The sequence below is a fragment of the Molossus molossus genome, unplaced genomic scaffold (assembly GCF_014108415.1).
Source record: "Molossus molossus isolate mMolMol1 unplaced genomic scaffold, mMolMol1.p scaffold_m16_p_15, whole genome shotgun sequence".
NCBI lineage: Eukaryota > Metazoa > Chordata > Mammalia > Chiroptera > Molossidae > Molossus > Molossus molossus.
In genome coordinates this window covers 79,664,971-79,685,986 of record NW_023425350.1, presented here as the reverse complement: position 1 = coordinate 79,685,986, position 21,016 = coordinate 79,664,971, and the positions used below count along the sequence as shown (strand labels likewise).

The 21,016-nt window shown below is 43.1% G+C and overlaps 1 protein-coding gene across 8 annotated transcripts in view; it reads left to right on the top strand.

The window, feature by feature from the left end:
* The window catches only part of IL1RL1 (interleukin 1 receptor like 1), a 108,202-nt gene that overhangs the window by 82,921 nt on the left and 4,265 nt on the right, over positions 1–21,016 (top strand). For 4 of the 8 annotated variants that reach the window (XR_004959721.1, XM_036263347.1, XM_036263341.1 and 1 more), the window contains 9 exons: positions 9,261–9,421; positions 9,950–10,160; positions 11,134–11,308; positions 11,399–11,561; positions 13,083–13,154; positions 14,532–14,673; positions 14,765–14,910; positions 18,846–18,992; positions 20,208–20,375. Coding sequence is in view for 7 of the 8 variants with exons in the window: in XM_036263347.1 (XP_036119240.1) it covers positions 9,355–9,421; positions 9,950–10,160; positions 11,134–11,308; positions 11,399–11,561; positions 13,083–13,154; positions 14,532–14,673; positions 14,765–14,910; positions 18,846–18,992; positions 20,208–20,375 (1,291 nt within the window). In the remaining variant the exon portion in view is untranslated. Of the gene's footprint in view, positions 1–5,195; positions 5,244–6,661; positions 8,208–9,260; positions 9,422–9,949; positions 10,161–11,133; positions 11,309–11,398; positions 11,562–13,082; positions 13,155–14,531; positions 14,674–14,764; positions 14,911–18,845; positions 18,993–20,207; positions 20,376–21,016 lie in introns of those variants that run through there. The other 4 variants (XM_036263345.1, XM_036263344.1, XM_036263343.1 and 1 more) reach the window with 4 other exon arrangements.

The following is a 21,016-nucleotide window of genomic DNA, read 5'->3' as shown; positions in this document are numbered from 1 at the left end:
ATTCCTAAAAGTGGGATCAGTGGGTCAAATGGAAGTTCAATTTTTAATTTTTTGAGGTAACACCATATTGTTTTCCATAGCGGCTGCACCAGTCTGCATTCCCACCAGCAGTGTACTAGAGTCTCCTTTTCTCCACACCCTCACCAACACTTGTTGTTTGATGATTTGTTGATGGCAGTCATTCTGACTAGTGTGAGGTGATACCTCATTGTTGTTTTAATTTCCATCTCTCTGATGATTAGTGATGTTTAACATTTCTTCATATGTCTCTCAGACATTTGTATGCCCTGTTTGGAGAGGTGTCTATTTAGTTCTTCTGCCCATTTTTTAATTGGGTTCTTTGTCTTCCTTTTGTTGAGCTATATGAGCACTTTATATATTTTGGAAGTTAACCCCTTATCTGATGTATCATTGGAAATTATGCTCTCCCATAGAGGGGTTGCCTTTCCATTTTGGTGGTTGTTTCTTTTGCTGTGCAGAAACTTTTGAGTTTGATGTAGTCCCATGTGTTCATTTTCTCCTTTGTTTCTGTTGCCTTAGGTGATATATCAGTGAAAATTCTGCTGTGTATGATGTCTGAAATTTTGTTGCCTATATTTTCCTCTAGGATTTTTATGGATCCATGAGTCACATTTAGGTCTTTTATCCATTTTGAGTTTATTCTTGTGTATGGTGTAAGTTGATGGTCTAGTTTCATTTTTTTTGCATGTAGCTGTCCAATTTTCCCAACACCGTTTATTAAAGAGGCTGTCCTAACTCCACTGTACGCTCTTGCCACCTTTGTCAAATATTTATTGAACATAATATCTTGGGTCCATTTCTGGGTTCTCTGTTCTGTTCTACTGGTCTATATGCCTGTTCTTGTGCCAGTACCAGGCTGTTTTAATTATACTGGCTTTGTAGTATAACTTGAAATCTGGTAATGTGATCCCTCCTACTTTGTTCTTCTTTTTCAAGATTGCTGTGGCTACTCAGGGTCTTTTTTTGTTCCATATGAAGGTTTGAAGTATTTGTTTCGGGTCTGTGAAGTATGTTGTTGGTATTTTAATGGGGATTGCATTAAATCTATAGATTGCTTTGGGTAGTATGGATATTTTAATGATGTTAATTCTTTTAATCCATGAACAAGGTATGTGCTTCCACTTTTTGTATATCTTCCTCTATTTCTTATTTCAATGTCCTATAGTTTTCTGTGAATAGATCCTTTATTTCTTTGGTTAAGTTTATTCCTAGGTATGTTAATTTTTTTGCTGTGATGGTAAATGGTATTGTTATTTTAGTTTCTCTTTCTGTGAGTTCATCATTTGTGTACAAGAATGCCATCGATTACTTGATGTTAATTTTGTATCCTGCTACTTTGCCAAATTCATTTATTAAGTCTAGTAGATTTTTTTCTTCTTTTGATACTCACCCGAGGACATTTCTTTTCCATTTTTTTGTTCAGATAGAGTGGGAGGGAGAGAGAGAGAGAGAGAGAGAGAGAGAGAGAGAGAGAGACATCGACGTGAAAGGGACACATCGAGTGGCTGCCACCTGCACAACCCAACCAGGCCGGGGACAAATTGCAACTGAGGTATGCGTCTTTAGTGGAAACCGAACCTGGGTCTCTCTAGACCGCAGGCCGATGCTCTAACTGCTGAGCCAAAATGGGCAGGGCTAAGTCTAATAGATTTTTGATGGAGTCTTTAGGGTTTTCTATGTACAATATCATGTCATCTGCAAATAATGACAGTCTCCCTATCTCCTTTCCCATTTGGATCCCTTTTATTTTTTCTTTATGTCTGATTGCTGTGGCTAGGACTTCCAGTACTATGTTAAATAAGAGTGGCGAAAGTGGGCATCCTTGTTTTGTTCCTGTTCTTAAAGAAAATGCTTCTAGTTTTTTGCCATTGAATATGATATTGGTGATAAGTCTTTCATATATGACCTTTATTATGTCAAGATATGATTCCTCTATTCCCAAATTGCTGAGGGTTTTTATCAGAAATAGGTGCTGGATTTTGTCGAATGCTTTTTCAGCATCTAAGGATATGCTCATATGATTTTTATCTTTCATTTTGTTTATGTGGTGTATCACATTTATTGAGTTGCAAATATTGTACCAGACTTGCATGCCTGTGAAGGTCATGGTAAATAATTTTTTTGATGTATTGCTGGATTCGATTTAGTAGTATTTTGTTCAGGATTTTGGCATCTGTGTTCACCAGAGATATTGGCCTGTAGTTTTCTTTCTTTGTAGTGTCTTTTTCTGGTTTTGTAATTGAGACTATGCTGGACTCATAAAATGTGTTTGGAAGTTTTCCATCTTCTTGAATTTTTTAAAAATAGTTTGAGGAGAATGGGTATTAGTTCTTCTTTGAATGTTTGATAAAATTCCCCCACGAAGCTGTCCGGGCCTGGGCTTTTGTTTGCTGGGAGAGTCTTGATTACATCTTCAATTTCCTCAGTTGTTATTGGTCTGTTCAAGTTTTCTCTCTCTTCCTGGTTCAGTTTTGGGAGAGTATGTGTTTCTAGGAATTTGTCCATTTTGCTTATATTGTCGAATTTGTTGCCGTATAATTGTTCATAATATTTGTTAACAATTTTTGTATTCCTGTGGTGTCAGTTGTTACTTCTCTTTCATTTCTGATTTTTTTGTATTTGGGTTCTCTCTCTTTGTTTCTTGGTGAGTCTAACTAAGGGTTCAACAATCTTGTTTATCTTTTCAAAGAAAAAGCTCTTTGTTTCATTGATCTTTTGAATTGTTTTTTTGGTCTCTGTGTCATTTATTTCTGCTCTGATGTTTACTATTTCCTTCCTTCTACTTGCTGTGAGGTTTTCTTTTTGTTTGCTCTCTTGTTCTTTAAGTTGTGAGGTTAGATAGTCTATTAGAAATGTTTCTTGTTTTTTGAGGTAGGCCTGTAGTGCTATAAACTTGCCTCTCAGAACTGCTTTCGCTGCATGTCATAGATTTTGTGTTGTTTTATGTTCATTTTCATTGGTTTCCAGGAAGTTTTTAATTTCTATTTTGATCTCCATGGTAAGCTATTCATTGTTCAATCACATGCTATTTAACCTGTTACATGCAAATGTCTTTGCATGTTCTTGTTGCCATGGACTTCTAGTTGCATGCCATTGTGATCTGAGAAGATGCTTGATATGATTTCAGTCTTCTTGAACTTGTAGAGACTTAGTTTGTGCCCTAACATGTGGTCTGTCTTTGGGAATGTCCCATGTGCACTTGAGAAGAATGTGAATTGTTCAGTTTTGGGGTGTAATTCTCTGTAAATATCTATTAAATCCATTTGATCAAGTGCTTCATTTAGAGTCTGTGTTTCTTTGTTAAATTTTTTTGTCTAGATGATCTATTCAGTGATGTCATCAGGCTGTTGAAGTCCCCTGCTATAATTGTATTGTTGTTGATTTCTCCTTTGAAGTCCTCTGGAAGATTTTTAATATATTTTGGTGATCCTATATTGGGTGCATATATATTTACCAAGGTTATATCTTTCTGTTGGATAGATCCTTTCAATATTATGTGGTGGCCTTCTTTGTCTCTAGGTATGGCCTTCATTTTGAAATCTAATTTATCAGATATGAGTATTGCTACCCATCTTTTTTTTTTTTTCTTTTCTTTTCTTTTTGTTTGCTTGAAAGATTTTTTTTCAATCCCTTCACTTTCAATCTATGTGAGTCTTTTGTTGTGAGGTGGGTCTTTTGTAAACAACATATATGTGAGTCATGCTTTCTTATCCAGTCAGCTACTCTGTGTCTTTTGATCAGAGCATTCAAACCATTTATATTTAAGGTGATTATTGATATGTACTTATTTATTGCCATTTTTGTTTAACGTGGTTATATTTTTCTTCCTATTTCTTTTACTAATTACAGCAGTTCTTTTAGCATATCTTGCAGTGCTGGTTTGGTGCTAATATATTCCCTTAGTCTTTTATTTTTGTCTGGGAAGCTCTTTATTTGACTTTCTATTTTGAATGATAGCCTTGCTGGATATAGTAGTCTTGGATTCAGATCCTTGTTTTTCATGACCTTGATTACTTCATGCCATTCCCTTCTGGTCTGTAGTGTTTCTGTTGAGAAGTCAGCTGAGAGCCTTATGGGGTTTCCTTTGTAGGTAACCTGTTGCTTATCTCTTGCTGCCTTTAGGATTCTCTCTTTGTCTTTAATTGTTGGTATTTTAATTACTATGTGTCTTGGTGTGGGCCTATTTGGGTTCTTCTTACTTGGGGCTCTCTGTGCTTCTTGAAGTTGAATGCCTTCTTCCTTCACCAAGTTAGGAAAGTTTTCTGTCACTATTTTTTCAAATATATTCTCTAACCCTTGTGCATTGTCTTCCTCTTCAGGGACTCCTACGATGAGAATGTTATTACATTTCCAGTTGTCCCACAGTTCTCTTAAACTATATTCCTGTTTTTCAATTGTTTTTTCTTTTAATTTTCTGATTGGTTGATTTTTTCTACTCTGTCTTTTAATTCAGTGATCCGGTCCTCAGCTTCCTCTACTCTGCTGGTTATTCCTTCCAATGTGTTCTTAATATCTGCTATGTCATTCTTCATTTCCACTTGGTGGTTTTCAATGTTTCTATATCTTTACTCATGGTGCTGATGTCCTTACTCATGCTGCTGAGCTTCCTCAAGATCATGTCTCTTAACTCTCCCTCTGATAATTTACTTAACTGATTTCATTGATCTCATCTTTGATAGAGTTCTCTTGTTCTTTCAATTAGGATTTGTTTCTTTGTTTCACCATTTTGGCTATCTCAGTGGGTTTTGGAGCCTGCCAAATTTTTCCTGTGGGTGTTCGTGCTCTGCTGTTTTTGGCTCCCTCTACTAGGTTTGGATGAGCATGGGAGGGCCCATGTTAAACACCACTGTCAAGTCTTCCTTTCCTGGGTAGATTTGCAAGCCCAGGAAAGGTTCAGTTATCCTCTAACTTTTTGCCTGGAGGGTAATAGTCTCTGTTACTCAGGGCCTTGGAATGTAGCCCAGGTGTTCTTCATGAGAGGATTTCCAGAGGGTGGAATAGATGCTGGCTGTTAATGAGTTTCAGTTTGCATTTCTTTGCCTCACCTGGGAAAGGCTGAATCTCTGAGGGAGGGGCTACTGCTTTCCCCACAGGTCTGGGAAGGAGCACACTGGCCACCGTCCTTTGTGTCTGTGACTCAGCAAAAACTCTGAGTACCCTCCAAATCCTGAGTCCCCACACAGTTCCAGTCCAGTTCGCCCTCCCTCTGCCAGAGCCCCCAGGTGAGTAGCTGTGACCATTTTAGTGCTCTGTCCTGGCTCTCTGCGCTATAGAGCAGCCTTGGTCTTTATTTCCCAAGGGCGCTGCTCACAGCTAAGGCTGCTGCTGTCCATGGGCTCTCAGCCCGCCACCCTCTTGTACCTCTGCAGATCCTGCCAGTGTCCCTGGTTATATGGTGCTGTCATGCTTCTTTTCTGTTGCTTTTTCCCAAAGATTTGTCTTTATTTTAGTTGTAATTCTCATTTGGTCCTGGGAGATCATCTGTGTAGCTTCCATTCACTCCGCCACCATTTTCCTTCTCCTAGTTGTCATTTTGATGTGGTTGTGGGAGGAGGCGAGATAACATTTACCTTTGCTGCCATCTTGACTGGAAGTCAAGTTCATGTATTTAACATGAGAAAAAATTCCTGATTTTTGACGTGGTTCACAGTAAGACAAAGCCACAGACAGCTAGCTCAGGGGTAGAGGGCATTTTTATTTAGTTATGAAACCAGCCAAGACAAATACACATGCCTCCCATGATATTTTTGAGGTTATGAAATATTTGGGTGCCTCATTCCAAATGTAAGCAGCCAGCTTTTACTCTGGCAATAAAATTTTTGTTTGTTTTGTCTTTTTGCTTTTTACTGAAAATATCAATTAGGTCATAAATGGGACGTGCAATATTTCAAAACTGTAACCTCCAAATCAGAAAAAAATTATGGCCAAATTAGGTTAGGTTAATATTGAACATGAAGAGTAGTTCTGAATAATCTTTAAAATAAGGTACCTCTCAGAAATGAGTAGATGCTGGAAGATTTCTGATTAAGCTGGCAGAAATTCATGGCTTCTCAAAATCTGTTTTATTTATTTATTAAAAGTTCCTGCCTTTCACATTTTACCTGAAGTTACTATTAACTGCTATCCTTTTGTATTGGGTAGTGTCATAGTAGGTAGAAGCCAGAATGGTTTAGTTCTTTAAAAAGAAGAGGCTTAAGGAAATTAGACTGGTTTATTTTGTTTAATACAAGAAGGAAAGCTCTCTTGCTCTGAGCTCTCTCCTCTTTAGTTGATATTAGAAAAACAACACAAAAACTTAACTTTGAGGTTCAGCAAGCCTGGTTTCAACCCAGCCCCAACTGGGTGAGCCTGGATAAACTATTTGCCCAGTCGCATCCTTGGGTTTTTATTTTCATCTGTAAAGTTTTAATGATGTTGATGATAAGTACCACCAAGTATTGTACTTTGAATGACAGAACTTAACTGTTGAATAGATGACTGAAGTATTTTATAATAGTAGTTAGACTTTATTAAATGCTTCTTTAAGATGTCATGGTTATTGGGGTAAAATTCTAACTGAAATTTTATTTTAAACAAAGAAACCTTATTTAAAATTAAGAAAACAATGTACATGTGGCCCAGTTTAATGAATAAATGCCTAAATAAAATTTTTGAAAAGATGTCTTAGGATACAAAATATTAGTTTATATTCAAGTATGAGGACGTTCAGAATTGTATTATTTTATTAACAAAACATCATCTGGAGCTCAGAGAGCCCTGGACACTGTTCCGAGCTCTCCTGCTCCTGATTCTGTGGCCTTAGTGCCAAAACCCATGTGATCTTGATTATAAGAACGTGATAACTAACTTGAGATCAACAACGAGGGACCTCACAGTCACCCTTCCAGCAGGGTCGAGACTATATCTTCTCTGTCGGAGCCTGACTGATGTCCCAGATCTGATGAACCCCTTGCAGGTGGGGAGGCCAGCCCCAGTCAAGGGAGTGCTTGAGGGTCAGGGAGATGCTGTCGTAAGTTCCAAACACCCACTTAGAACTCTTCTTTGGTAGCACCTCCTCCCTTAACCTTCCTTAGCTGATGGCATTATGGCTCAGTAACTAGGCACCTAGCCTTTGGAGTCAGCCTGCTTGGGTTCAAATTCTGGCTCTACCTCTTAGAGGTATGTACTTGGACAAGTTGCTTAGCCTCTCTGTGCCTTAGCATCCTCATCTGTAAAATGGGGATAATAATAATAGCATCTGCCTCACTGGGTGGTCACGAGAAGGGAGTTAATACACCTAGAACTGTATCTGGCCTGGCATAGAGTTCTAGAAGAACTTAGCAATTCTTCTTCTTCTTCATTATTATTATTATCACTATTGTGCTGGTCTAAAATATGTCTCTGACTCCTTCTGGAATGCAGTGAGTTTCAAAATTAAGTTGAATTTATTCATAATAGAGTCATACCAGCTGTGAACAACTAAAACCACATTTATAATTAGCATCTGTTTTACATGGAGCCCAAAAGTTACGGTCTTCCTGTCCGCCCCTGAGGTGGCCGTCCTGCTCTCTGCCTCCCTCATTTCCCAGAACTCCTCAGGAAAACTTCTTTCCCATCTAAATGGAGATCCCAACAGAGACTTAAACCTGCTGAGCTGGAATCTGGTTTTGGATGAGACATCACATTCTGAGTCATAAACCACACACTGCCAGACCCTCTTCAAGGCCCCTGGCTTCTCAGGCTTGTCCCCGCAGCTTGCTTTCGACACCCTCTGCCCCAGACCTCCAGGCTGGCGGGCCTGCCTGGCTTCGTCTGCAGGTGGACATCAGGACATATCTACTGCAGCACCGTTTCAAGGCCTGCTGTTCCCGCGGACCAGACCCGAAGGGGCGATCCTATCAGGGCAGTATGCGGAAACAGGGGGAAGGAAATGGATTACTTCTCCTGAAGGAATGTTGGTCTTTAGGTTTAAATATTTATGTACCCAGGCTAAGAATTCTTGGTACATGATGCACCAGCATTTTTTAACAAGTCATGAATTTTGGCGAAAAATCAATGTCCAGGGGGTGGAGTGGTGGCTGGAGGATCTCTGAGCGTCTCCTCTTAGAATACTGGACACTGCGTGTGGAGCCTCACAGGAGCTTGAAGCGGAAGCCGCCCTGCTCTCAGCCCGGGTCTGTGGGTCCTGTGTCCGCCCCTCGGCTTGGGTAAGCATCAGTCACCCGTCTGGAGCGTGCTCCGAAAACTGTCCCACACCTTTCATTCTACAGTACCGGCCGTCCATGTCTAGAGGAAACGAGCTTTCTTAGCTGTATTTATCCTTAGATTCGTCTAATTCTAGCTTGTTCCATTCCTCCCCTGGCTTTTAAAGAAAAACAATGTAGTTAGGTGGTTCTTTTGCTGAAAGAAGAAAGAGGGGTATGTAATTGTTTTCCACAGACTTTAAGTGCTTCTAGAAAGCCTCTGGTGAATCCTGGGACAGGCTAAGACAGGGACACATTTTTGGGGACTTGGTGCCGTGCCCAGGACAGTTTTTGATTACTGCTGCACTCGGTACTTTCCTGTGTTCCTTAGTTGCTTCTCGATGATTATTTGTGTGTGTGCACCTGAGCATGGGTCATGTGTGTAAACCCCAGTATGGGTCAGTCACGCATGTGCACCTGAGTATGGGTCATGTGTGTAAACCCCAGTATGGGTCGGTCACGCATGTGCACCTGAGTATGGGTCATGCGTGTGCACACTGCCGCTAGGCCGGGTGGGTGTTCGTCATTTTATATTAGCATTTGTAATATTGTATTTTTTAGGGTCTGTCAAATTTTATGGTTTAATTTTTTTCAAAAATAGAAATTAATTTTCTTTCCTTTTAATTTAGCTTCTTTAGTCCACTGTCATAGACTGTGAAATAGTGACCACTGTGCGGTCACTCTCCTTGGCCCGAGGTTCAGGAGGGTCCCACGCAGTTATAAATGTCTGAAATCCTGCTGTTCTAAATGTTTATTCAGAATAAATACCTGTTGCTGGATTCATTCTTCTGGGTATTATTAAGCAAGTAAAATTCATGGTTGTAAATATTTTGCTTGTGATTCTGTATGATTTTTGTTGTTGTTGTTGTTTTTGTGGTACATGCCCCTAGCAGGAACCGAACCTGGGACTCTCTGGTCTGCAGGCCAACACTCAACCGCTGAGCCAAACTGGCCAGGGCTCTATATGAATTTTTTTCAGCAGAGACACTGAAAACTCTTTCCAATGATAAATCTTAGGTAGCACCATCAACCTTCTCGGAGAGACCTTCGCCTCAGATCCGACCCGAGTCATCACAACTGGTGACTGCACTTCCTCTAGACTGAACTGAGAATGAGACTCTGGGCCTTGGCAACTCTAACTCTAACACTTCTTATACATTTCCCAGCAGCAAACTCTAGTAAGTGTTCTTCTCAACTGTAATTTAAAACCTTTTAAATTAAGTAGTTTAAAGAGTACTTGCCTTGTTTGAAACTGCCTGCTTCCAGTCGCCCCCTGAGTTGTAACCTGGGAAATGCACTTATGCCCTACAGCCCTTCGTTCTCACAAGTCTGTGAGAATGAATTCCTCATGAATACACCATAACTTTAGCTCTCCGTATTCGAAGACGTCATCGTTTCACAGGGTGCCTGCACGTGGGCGGTACTGTAGGCATTTCTCCATTGACAATGGACTTTGTGTACATGGACATGGCTGCTTTCCCACTGGGCCGTCAGGGGGATTTACTCCAAACTGATTCACTGATTTCTGGTACCCATGAGAACATTTCATACGATATCTTAATCACTTACCTATTCTTTCTTTGTTAAGTATCACAAAGTATGGTTCATTTCTCAATTTAATTTTAAAGGGGAATATCCTAGAATATAAGAATTGTAATCTTTATATGATCATTTCAAAATTATATTCTTTTTTTTTTTATTTGCAGGCAAGTCATCCTGGGGTCTGGAAAATGAGGCTTTAATGGTGAGATGCCCTAGACAAGCAAGATCTCGATACCCTGTGGATTGGTATAACTCAAAGTCCAATAAAACCATTACCACCCAGAAAGGAAATCGTGTAATTGCCTCAGGGGAACGTCTTAAGCTTCTCCCAGCCAAAGTGGAAGATTCTGGAATTTATACTTGCATTATCAGAAGGTAGAATCAGCCACCATAATGTTTAGGCTTGTTCTCTTTTCTTTAAGTGGTGACAGTCGAGCTGCCCCACCCCCTTTCCTTTCTAGACTTGTCTGGTACTGTTGAACTTGCAGAGTGATTTGAATCAGAGTACTTCCAGGAACACCGTCGGGTTGGGGTATAGATGACTATGAACTAACTACTGGGTAAATAACTTCAGGGATTCATTTGTAGTCCAGTTAGAAAAGCTCTGGTTTTCCTAATGACCAGGAGAGCTGAGACCAGTTGCTCAGTGTTGGCTGGACATGAGAATGACAGCACAAAGCACAGTGACCTAGGAGACGGACACCCGGGAGGCCACGGGTAGTGCAGAGGGGATCACCAGTCCCTTCCCCCCACAGGTCAGCTGAAGACGGTTATGTGAGTCTAGCTGCCTAAAAATTACTCTACATACAGACTGTGAAATGTTTTGATTTTGTGCCCACATTTGGTACAGACCAAATGTCAGATGAATTGTACGGAAAGGCAGACGTGTATAGTTAGGGTACTTAGGTTCTGAAGTCAGACAAGGTTTATTTTCAAATTCATGTTCCATCACTAGTGAGCTGGAGGTTTGTACATTGCTTCTCTGTCTTTCAATTTCCTCATCTGTAAACTACATATATTAATATAACCCAGTTAAAAGCATCGTGGGAATAAAATGAGGTAATCTTAATATCATGAATAGTACATAGTGGATTCTCAATAAATAGTATACAAAGAGGTGGTGAGGGAGTCAGTTTTAGGGCTGCCATAGGAGTTATGTTTTACCTCAAATATAAAATAAATATTTAAAACCCTAGATTTCGATAATTATTTTTAAACAACAACAAAAAAACCCACTATATATCAATTGTTTTAAGGAATAAAATAATAGTTAGTACAAGCTAGATTTGGATAAAGTTATTTCATAATGCTAAGTGACTTTTAAAAATTATTTGACTTATGTTAATAGTCCTACCTTCAATAAGACTGGATATGTGAATGTCACCATATATAAAAAACAACCAGATTGCAATATCCCAGACTACCTGATGTATTCAACAATCACTGGATCAGAAACAAATTCCAGAATAGATTGTCCTACCATCAGCCTCTACAATTGGATAGGACCTGTTGAGTGGTTTAAGGTAAAGGAAATTTGGGGGAAATAAATGAACATTACCCCAAATAGATGGAAGTAAAGAATTACTGAAAATAGAATGGCACTTGTATTTCAGAATTGTAAACCTCTTCAAGGCCCAAGGTACTACATGCAAGGGACATATTTGCTGATTGACAGTGCAACTACTGAGGATGTGGGTGATTATACATGCAAATTTATGCACAATGAAAACGGAACCAGTTACAGTGTGACAGCAACCAGATCATTCACGATCCAAGGTAAACCACAGAGCTTGACAAACAGAGTATTTGCCAGAAGGTAAGGCGGGAGAAATGTGGTCCTTCTTGTTGATGTACCTGTACCTCCTCCTCCCTCTCACTTCCTCCTGCTTCACGCTATTTTGCACATTCTTTGCTATGACCACTGTCAAGATTTAAGACATTTCTGAGGGACATTGTGCTACTCATCCAAAATCACATGGGTTCTTTCCTTTTTTACTTAATTTTTCAAAGATAATGTGATCTGAATGCTAACTTAACTTTTTTGACTGGCATAAATCTATTTGAATAACTTTTCTTCCCCAATTTGTTGTCAAAGATTCTATAAATTAAAAGAAGTCTATTTAATCTCTAATATGCCTTACTGGATGAGAAGCTTTATGAAGATACATAGGTATTGGTGAATGACTTTCAGTCCTGGTTTCAGCATCATCAAAGACCTCAAGGAGGTCACTGAATTCTCCATTTTTTTTTTTTTTTTCAAATTTACTTTAAATTCTATAAAAGCCCATTCAGGGAAGAGATTTCACAATCAAGAGTGTCATCTCCACAGCGTCGGGCTCGATCGATGGATGTAGAGGAAGTCGCAGCTGAGGGTGTGGCAGGTTTCTCAGGGCAAAGCCACGTGGAGGAACGTTTTGTCTGGAGTCTTCAAAGCTCCACTGTGGGACAGTGAGCCCTGGAAGCCACATTTCCATCGGTACCTGTCACCGAGCCACGTCCAAATCCCCAGGGGTTCCTAGTCACCGTGGCCTAGAGTCAGTGGGAATGCAGCAGGGGTCCAGAGAGCCCCTTTCCATGGTCTCTAGGCATCAGGGCCACAGGAAAATAGCGTTTCCTAAGAGGATGGGTCACAGCAGTAGGAACTGATGAGCAAAGTATAGACTTACATGTGTATCATTTTCATGGGCCTCTTTTTTTGTTTTTTGTTTTTTATCCTCACCCAAGGATATTTTTCCATTTTTTGTACAGATAGAGTGGGAGGGAGAGAGAGAGAGAAACATCGATGTGAAGGGACACATCGAGTGGCTGCCACCCGCACGACCAACCAGGGCCGGGGACAAACTGCAACCGAAGTACGTGCCCTTAGCGGGAACCGAACCCGGGTCTCTCCGGACCGCAGGCCGACGCTCTAACCGCTGAGCCAAACTGGCCAGGGCTTCATGGGTCTCTTGAACTCTTCCCATAGTGCCACGCTTTCTGCAGAGTTGCAGTTTTTCTTACAATGGTTAGGTCGTATACTTAATTTAATGGGTTGGACTACTATTTGTTTAATGAGATTAAAGAGGTTAAAAACAGTAAAGAGCATCATAGGTAGTAAGAGAAAGTATTACCTCGACGTTTTTGTCTCACTTGTGTGTGTCTGTGTGCGCGTGTGCGTTGGTTGCCATTCAGGTCACGTTGCCAGAAGACTGGAGAAGCATTGCTGTGAAATCGGATGGAAGCATGCGATAGGTTTCATACTGATGACCATCCAAATGCTGCTCTAAGTTTAGATTCTCTTCTTGTCTTTGATTTCAGATGAGAAAGGCTTTTCTTTCAGTCCAGAAATTATAGCGCCTCCACAAAATGAAACAAAGGATGTGGAAATCGGTAAGAAAACATTAAGAATGCTGTAAAATGTTGCTTGGAAAATCCTTCCCTCCGAGCCCTGGTCCGAAAGCCCCAAATGGGGGCCAAGCACTGAGCACAGTGGACCGTGAGGGTCACATGCGACGCGGAGGGTGGGACCTGCCCGGCACCCGCCCTACCAGGAATAAGTGGTCAGAGCAAGTGCAGCGCTGACTCTCGTGCTGCGCCGTGAAACTCACGCCACTTCCACCCAGGAGGCCCTGTGGATACCTGGGCTCGGGCAGGGTCGGTGACACACCTCAGGCTGTGCAAAATCAGCGGCAGAAGGGTGAGAACCCAGACTCTCTGACTCTCTCCATCTTGCCCTTCCTGGTTCCTCACTGGAGCTGGGGTACCATTCAAAGACGAGCCTGCAGAACTTCCCCTCATGACCCGGTCCTCCCGCACCTCCTGGCCCATCTGCAGCCAGGAGCCCACGTCCCGCGACCCCACCACAACGGCCACCTCACGGCGCTACACTGATGCGCAGATTCTCCGCAGTCCTGCCTGCTTCTGCCCATGTTATTCCTCCCTCCCCTCTCTCAGCAAGAGGCTCAAGCAGCACCTCCTCTGTGAAACCCCCCATGCCGCCCCCTTTGCTGCCACAGAACAGGATCAAAGGTCCTTCAGAGAGAGTCCAGGGCCGCCATGTGCCCAGGCAGTGTGGCAGCCCTGCTCCCTGCAATGATTTTGTCCCCTATGTTCCCACGTCATGGCATCAATGCTTCTACCAGAACACAGGGTACCTTGTGGTCTAGTTGTTTGTTTATACCCCTGTCCCCTTTGGAGAGATGCTGAGCTCGTTATCCCTCTGCTGACCTCTAATTCTAGACGCAGGGACCACGGGCTCGGGAAGGGGTGGCTGGCCCAGTCCCCAGCCTGCAGCTGTGGAAGGAGGACATCCTAGTTGAAGCAGTTGGAATGGAGAGGGCTCTTGTGGGCTGGTTAAATACTGGGGCGGCAGCCAGTCAGGTGAAACAGTCTTCCTTACCAAGAGCGAGGAAGAGAATTCAGAACGAGGGGAATGCATGCAGGGAGGAGTTACAAAGGAATTCCAATGTATCGCCCAGGGACATAGTCCACTGCACCGCGGCCTGGTGACGCTAGTCCTTTGCCCTGGTTCCCTCTCCCGGTGAGGGTGGGCAGGGCAGCTGAGCTTCAAACCTCCTGGGAGCGAAGTGAAGGTCATGGGGGAGGAGGAGGCAAAGGAGGGCATAGACTGGTCAAGGTGCTAAGAGCCAGGATGGAAAATGGTGAGCAAGTTATGGCACACAAGTGATTAACGATCTTGTTCACATGAAATTAAACACTGTGTGCAGAGTTTAATTTTATTGGTGAATTTCTGTACTTCTCTCCCAGGTAGAGCAGCAAACATCACTTGCTCGGCTTGCTTTGGGAAGGGCACTCAGCTCTTGGCTGCTGTCCTGTGGCTGGTTAACGGGAGCAAAGTTGGGAACTGGAGTGAAGCAAGAATTTGGGAGGAGCAAGAGCAAAATTTCAGGTATTTTCATGTTGAACTTAAAACGCCACCTTCGCCTCGCACGCGATCGCAGTCCCCGTGGGCGCCGACGACCTGACCGGGTGCCTCTCAGTTCCAGCAACCAGCTGAGCTGCCTGAGCGCCGTCCTGAGAATCGCGCGCGTGCGGGACGAGGACCTGCGGCTGCGGTATGAATGCCTGGCCCTGAACTTCCGCGGCCTGAGAAAGCACACCCTGAGACTGAGGCGGAGAAAGCCAAGTAAGGAGTGTCCCTGAGGCTCTGGCCACCGCGCTCCAGTGCCCGCCGTAGCCGAGACCACTCTCTAGAGAACAGGTGGTCGCGGTGTGGTCCCAGGGGGTCCTGAAGACCAGAGGCCGGCCATCTCCCCAAATGAGCTGGTCCGCGGAGAACACTGAGCATCTGCAGTGACGCCTCGCAGACTTCCTTTGTCCGGTTGCCTCTCCACTGGCCTGCTTCCTTCGGCCTGTCCCCTTCCCTGTCCTCTCTCTCGGTTCTGGAGCTCTGCTCCTACTCCAGACCCTCCCTGTGTCACTGTGCCAGAGAAGGCCCGAAGCACACTGCGAGCATGCTCTTTTGTTACATTTTATAACGTGGGAAACATGGGCCCTTTTATGATGTACTTTTGTCACGAGAAGCACACATTTTGTTAGTGAAGCTGCGCCGTGAACAAAGGTGCTGTGTTCAAATCCCGCCCACTCCAGGAAGAAACCCTGCCCTACGCTGCCTCTGTCGTCCTTTTAGGAATGTTCTCTGTTCCTGCGGGTTGGAAGTGCTTCCATGTCACGTGTCCTTGGTGGTTTTGTCCCTTGTAGCTCATCTGTATTTGCTGTCACCTGCTTTTCTCAAGTCAACGTGGTTACACTGTTTCAACAACTGTGTACATTAAACAAACAATTGTTGCTATTCCTGTCATATTGCCACAATGAATTCCTTTATTTCTAATCATAGAATAAAAGAAACTACAACATTGTCTTGAATTTCAAAAACTTCCAAGGCCTATATCCCTGTATTATTAAATATTTTCAATAAATATTTGATACCCGTAGTAATAATATTACACATTTTTTTATTGTTTCCTATGTACCAGGACCTAATTAGTTTTCATGGAATTTCTCATTTAAAGGAATGAAAAAAGACACCGTTATGTCACCTGATTTTAAAGATGAGCCTGGGGCACAGGGAGGTGGAGTAGCTTGCCGAGGGCTAGAGTTACAGAGCCAGAGGCAAACGCAGGCAGTGCTCCCTGCTTACAAGCACTTCCAGAAACGATGCGGTGTTCAGTAATCACGTAAAATAAATATTTGTACATTTACAAAGCCACTAATGCTTAGGACGACAGAACTCCAACTTCCTGTAGTGTCTCAGTAACTTCTTTCCTTAGGTTGAATGTAGCCAGCCACACCCATGGTCACTTCACAACAATGTCCACAGGACACTGTCCAGATAGCAGTTTTAGGGAAAGGGAGCCGAGGAGGGTCCTTGGAGACGTGCTCGGGGTGTTTAGCAAACTGACGGCAGGGCAGACCGCAGGCCTTCAGACAGCTTGCTGCCCCCTGCCTCCAGCCTTGAAACCTTGTTCACCTTGGCCATTCTCTTAGGTTTTTGGGGTTTTTTTTGCCTGTTCTAGGTGCCTCACATAGGTGGAATCACACAATATTTGTCCTTTTATATCTGCTTTATTTCATTTAGCATAATTTGTTTAAGAGTCTTCCATGTTGTCACATGTCAGAATTTCATTCCTTTTAAAGTCAGGTACGATTTCATTGTTCTAACAAAGACACTTTGTACGTGGTGCTGTGTGTTTCATATTCCATCAGAAAACGGGCGCATCCCGCTGGCCTCATCGTGACGCTAAGACTGAGAGGGGGCTCTGGTCGTTTGAGGCTCGGCTTCACCGGCTGCTAACGGGGGCACCCACTGAGGCGTGTTCATGAGTCTTTCTTTCGGTGGGAGCTATAAAACTGTCATTTTCTAACTCTGTTAAACCTTGCACATTCATTAGCTCGACTTCTGTAAGATGGACTTTCCCCTGATTAACTCAGGCTGCTTGGTTTCCCTGAACTGACTACAGTTCGTGCAGGGAAGGCGGGATAAATGCTCCATTCCTTCCACTTGTTCGCTGATTTGTAGAGTAAGGAATTGGTGCCCTAGTTATGTCTAATGGAGTTCAATGTGTTTTGTTTTGTTTTTATCCTCACTTGAGGACATTTTTCCATTTTTTATTCAGATAGAGTAGGAGAGAGAGAGAGAGAGAGAGTGAGAGAGAGAGAGAGAGAGAGAGAGAGAGAGAGAGAGAAACATCGACGTGAAAGGGACACATCGAGTGGCTGCCACCTGCATGACCAACCAGGGCCAGGGACAAACTGCAACTGAGGTACGTGCCCTTAGCGGGAACTGAACCCGGGTCTCTCTGGACCACAGGCCGATGCTCTAACCGCTGAACTAAAGCGGCCAGGGCTTCAATGTGTTTTTATCTCTTTCTGTGTGGTGGTGCAGGGAGGACTTTCTCTCTCTGATGCATCATTATATTCTTCTGTTTTTTTATTGGGGTGACACTAGTTAACAAAATTATACAGGTTTTAGGTGCATACTTCTACAACACATGTGTACACTGCATCGTGTGTTTACCACCCCAAATCCAGTGTCTGTCCATCACCATTTATAACCCCAGACCTGCCTCCACCCCCCAAACCCCTCCGCCTGGCAATCACCACACTGTTGTCCGTGTCCAAGCATTTTTGCTCTTCTTTTTTCTTTTTCTGTCAATTCTCCACCCCCACACAGCAGCTGGCAGCCTGCTCTCTGACTACGAGTCTGTCTCTATTCTGCCTGTTAGGTCACTGTGCTCGCTACAGTCCACCCGCCTTCCTCCGCCTGCACCTTGGCCGTTGCTGAGCTCACGGGGCTAGCGATTCAGGAATCTGGTGAAGGGTTGAGGGCATTTTGAATATAGGCCAGTGCTTTTCCTTGTCAAACCTGGGAGCCCATGCTTTGAGATTTGAGATGAAAATCAAAAGAGAACTGTATGACTAATTCTTATTTGAGATTCTTCTCATGAGCATCATTAAGTGGGACTATTTGTAAAATATGATAGTTAACCATTCTAAAGAGGTAAGTAAACCTAAAACAGCCAAAAATACTATTAATGAGCCAGATCTTAGGTTCACTTTGCACATATCTGTTACAAGCCCTTGAGGATGGGGCCCATCAGCGAGTGCAGGGTCAAGTTCAGTGATGGCTAAATGGTGTCACCATGAGAAAGGTAAGGCGCATGCGTGGGCCCCAGAACCAGGAGTTTGAGTTGTCCCTCAGATAGCTTTACAGGCTTAAATGGCTCAAGTTTCTTCCCTCCTTCCCCAGGCCACTAACTCCAGATTCCGTGATCCCCGAGATCAGTCGCTTCTTCCTCCTCAATGCCCCAGCCTGGGCTTGTCCATCCTTCCGCATTACTGCGCGGGTCTGGCCTTCTTCACCTCTCGCTCGGAGCTCCTGCCTGTTCTGTCCCAGGCTCTTCCCGCAGGAACAAGCCTGCTGCTGCGTCAAATTAATCCTGCTTGAAAATCACGTTCACTGTCTGCACATCGCTCCACCTTCCTTGGCTTTAGGACCTTCAGAATAAAGGCTGAGGCCTTAGCTGGAGCCTCAGTTCTGGCCAGAACGCCACCTGACTCACCGTTCTTATCGTATCTTCTGTTATCGGGTTATTGCAGTTCCTCAGAAGGCACACTCTATGCTTGCCTGGGCTCACCGCATTTCCTCTGGCCAGGAGCAGTATGCTTCCTTTCTTGCAGCAATCTGCCTCCTACTCCTGCCTTCGGACCTCCTCTGGCAGGTCCTCATTGCCCAGTCCGGCGCGGAGTGAGCACTCTTTCTAAAACACCTCTGCCAGTTAAAACCATGCCTTTATTTCCTATCCTGGTTAAGTCCACAAGTGTCTCTCCTCGTACCCTCTGAGAGACTCCCTGGAGAGCCGGGCCTGGTGCCGTGCACATGTAGGGGCTCGATGCACTTTCACCGACTGATTCTTAGAGTAGCCGGGACAGTTCCAAGTAGGCATCTGTTGTATGAACCTCTGTACCCCTAATGGAGGCCAGCATCCATGCATTTGTTCATTTTATTTTGTTTACATAATAATAATAATCATTTTTGTCCTCCCCCTATCTTTTGAATAGTTGATCATCAAAGCACCTACTACGTAGTTGCAGGATTTGTCATATTGTTAATGCTAATTAGTACCATGATGATAATGCTGAAAGTGTTCTGGATTGAGTTTGTTCTGCTCTGGAGGGACATAGCTAGACCTCACAAGGCTAGGAACGGTAAGTGGCGAGTTTCAAGTTCTTCCAAAGAAAAGGTCTTACAATGGCTGTTGGTACTTGTCTCTTAATCTGTTCATCTCTGTGTGCAAAGCCCAGCGTCCCTTTGCTCACCAGCATACAACCAGCAAACCTTTATGAGGTCACTCAGAAGCTATCCTGCCTTGTTGCTCCTTGTGGTTCTGAGATGCATCTCAACATTCAAACTCTCTCCCCAGCAGGACAGTTTTTCCTACTAAAGCCCCAGTAACACACTCTGCCCCAACCCCAGAAAGGTTTACACATCTTGGAAAGTGTATATTAATAAACATTATGAAATTCAAAACCTTAACTAAATTGTTCTGTTTCCCAGATGTGAAGAAGTTAGGCCCATGAGAGTGTAGAAACTTGTTTCACAGAGTCTTACCTGTCACTTGAATATACACTTGAAAAGAGTTCTGCTAGCCCTGGCCAGTTTGGCTCAGCGGTGGGAGCATCCGCCTGCGGTCCAGAGAGACCCGGGTTCGGTTCCCGCTAAGGGCATGTACCTCGGTTGCAGTTTGTCCCCGGCCCTGGTTGGTCGTGCGGGTGGCAGCCACTCAATGTGTCCCTTTCACATCGATGTTTCCCTCTCTCTCTCTTCCTCTCTCTCCCTCCCACTCTATCTGTACAAAAAATGGAAAAATGTCCTCGGGTGAGAAAAAAAAAAAAAAAGAAAAGAGTTCTGCTAAATGTGAACAAATTTTATATGGAGACAGACAGACCTTAGATATTTCATAGGGGCCACTCCAGTAGGGCTGATTGTTACATCTGCTGAAAATTAAGTTTCCTTAAAGTGTTTCACTTCCTTGCCACTGTTAACCTTCAGCATTTTTACTTCCCCACGGGAAGCATGGGGAAAATAAAAGATAAAATCAAGCTCTTTACAGCACAGCATCCCTTATCCATGACTATTAATACTTGTTAACAGAGTATTGATTAAATGTGACAATATGGTTTGAACTAAACTGGCCAGACTCTTACCTGTTCTCTATCATTCAGTCTGGAACAATTAAAAGGAGAACTTTGGATTAAGATTGATTTTCTGATGATATTTTGTGGCAGTAAACTGTTGTCATCTCTAGATTCTAGAATATTTTGGGGGGTGGGATACATTCACAGATAACCATTAAACTTGGTGATGGGTAATGATTTTTTCAAACCAGGTAATGAAGATGTACTTTCTACTCTCATTTTTAGATGGAAAGACCTATGATGCTTATGTTATTTATCCAAGGAACCACAAAGATAGTCCAGAGATGATCAGTTCTGTGGAGTACTTTGTTCATCAGATTCTGCCAGATGTTCTTGAAAATAAATGTGGCTATAACTTATGTATTTATGGGCGAGACATGCTACCTGGAGAAGGTAATGCTATCAACGTACATCAAGGACAGAAATTCATTTCATCAGAAGGCTAAGGGATGGGTAGTCTTATCCTTGTATTGGATAAGGACTTAGAACCATTATTTCAGACCTAAACACCAGAGGTTTTCAATATTTTTTCAGAAGAAGGAGATACTTATTCTTTGCCTCGCCTGCCCCCTTTCCACCCTGATCATGAGCTCTTCACAGCAGTGTCAGTGAGGTGAAGACAGGGCAAGGCATTCTGGTATGTGGATGAGCGGGACACGCCCTGTCATACTTCCCTGTCCACGACCTACGCTACTCAACATCTTTTAATTCTGTCCAGAGGATTTGAAGGAGGATTCTAAAACCACAGAATTTTGTTCATATCCAGAGGCATTGCCTAAAATATTTCTAGAGTTATATGATTTTCCTTAAGTTGTTGAACCATCTGCAAATTTATATTCTCACAAGAACAACTAAAACTGTGTCTTCTGTTTCTTAATATTCCCACTTGATTTCATGCACTTTTATTTTATTTTTCTTATTGATTTTAGTGAGAGAAGAAGGGAGAAGTAGAGAGAGATAGAAACATCGATGAGATAGAACACAGATTGGCCGCCTCCTGCATGCCCCCCACTGGGGATGAGGCCCACACCCTG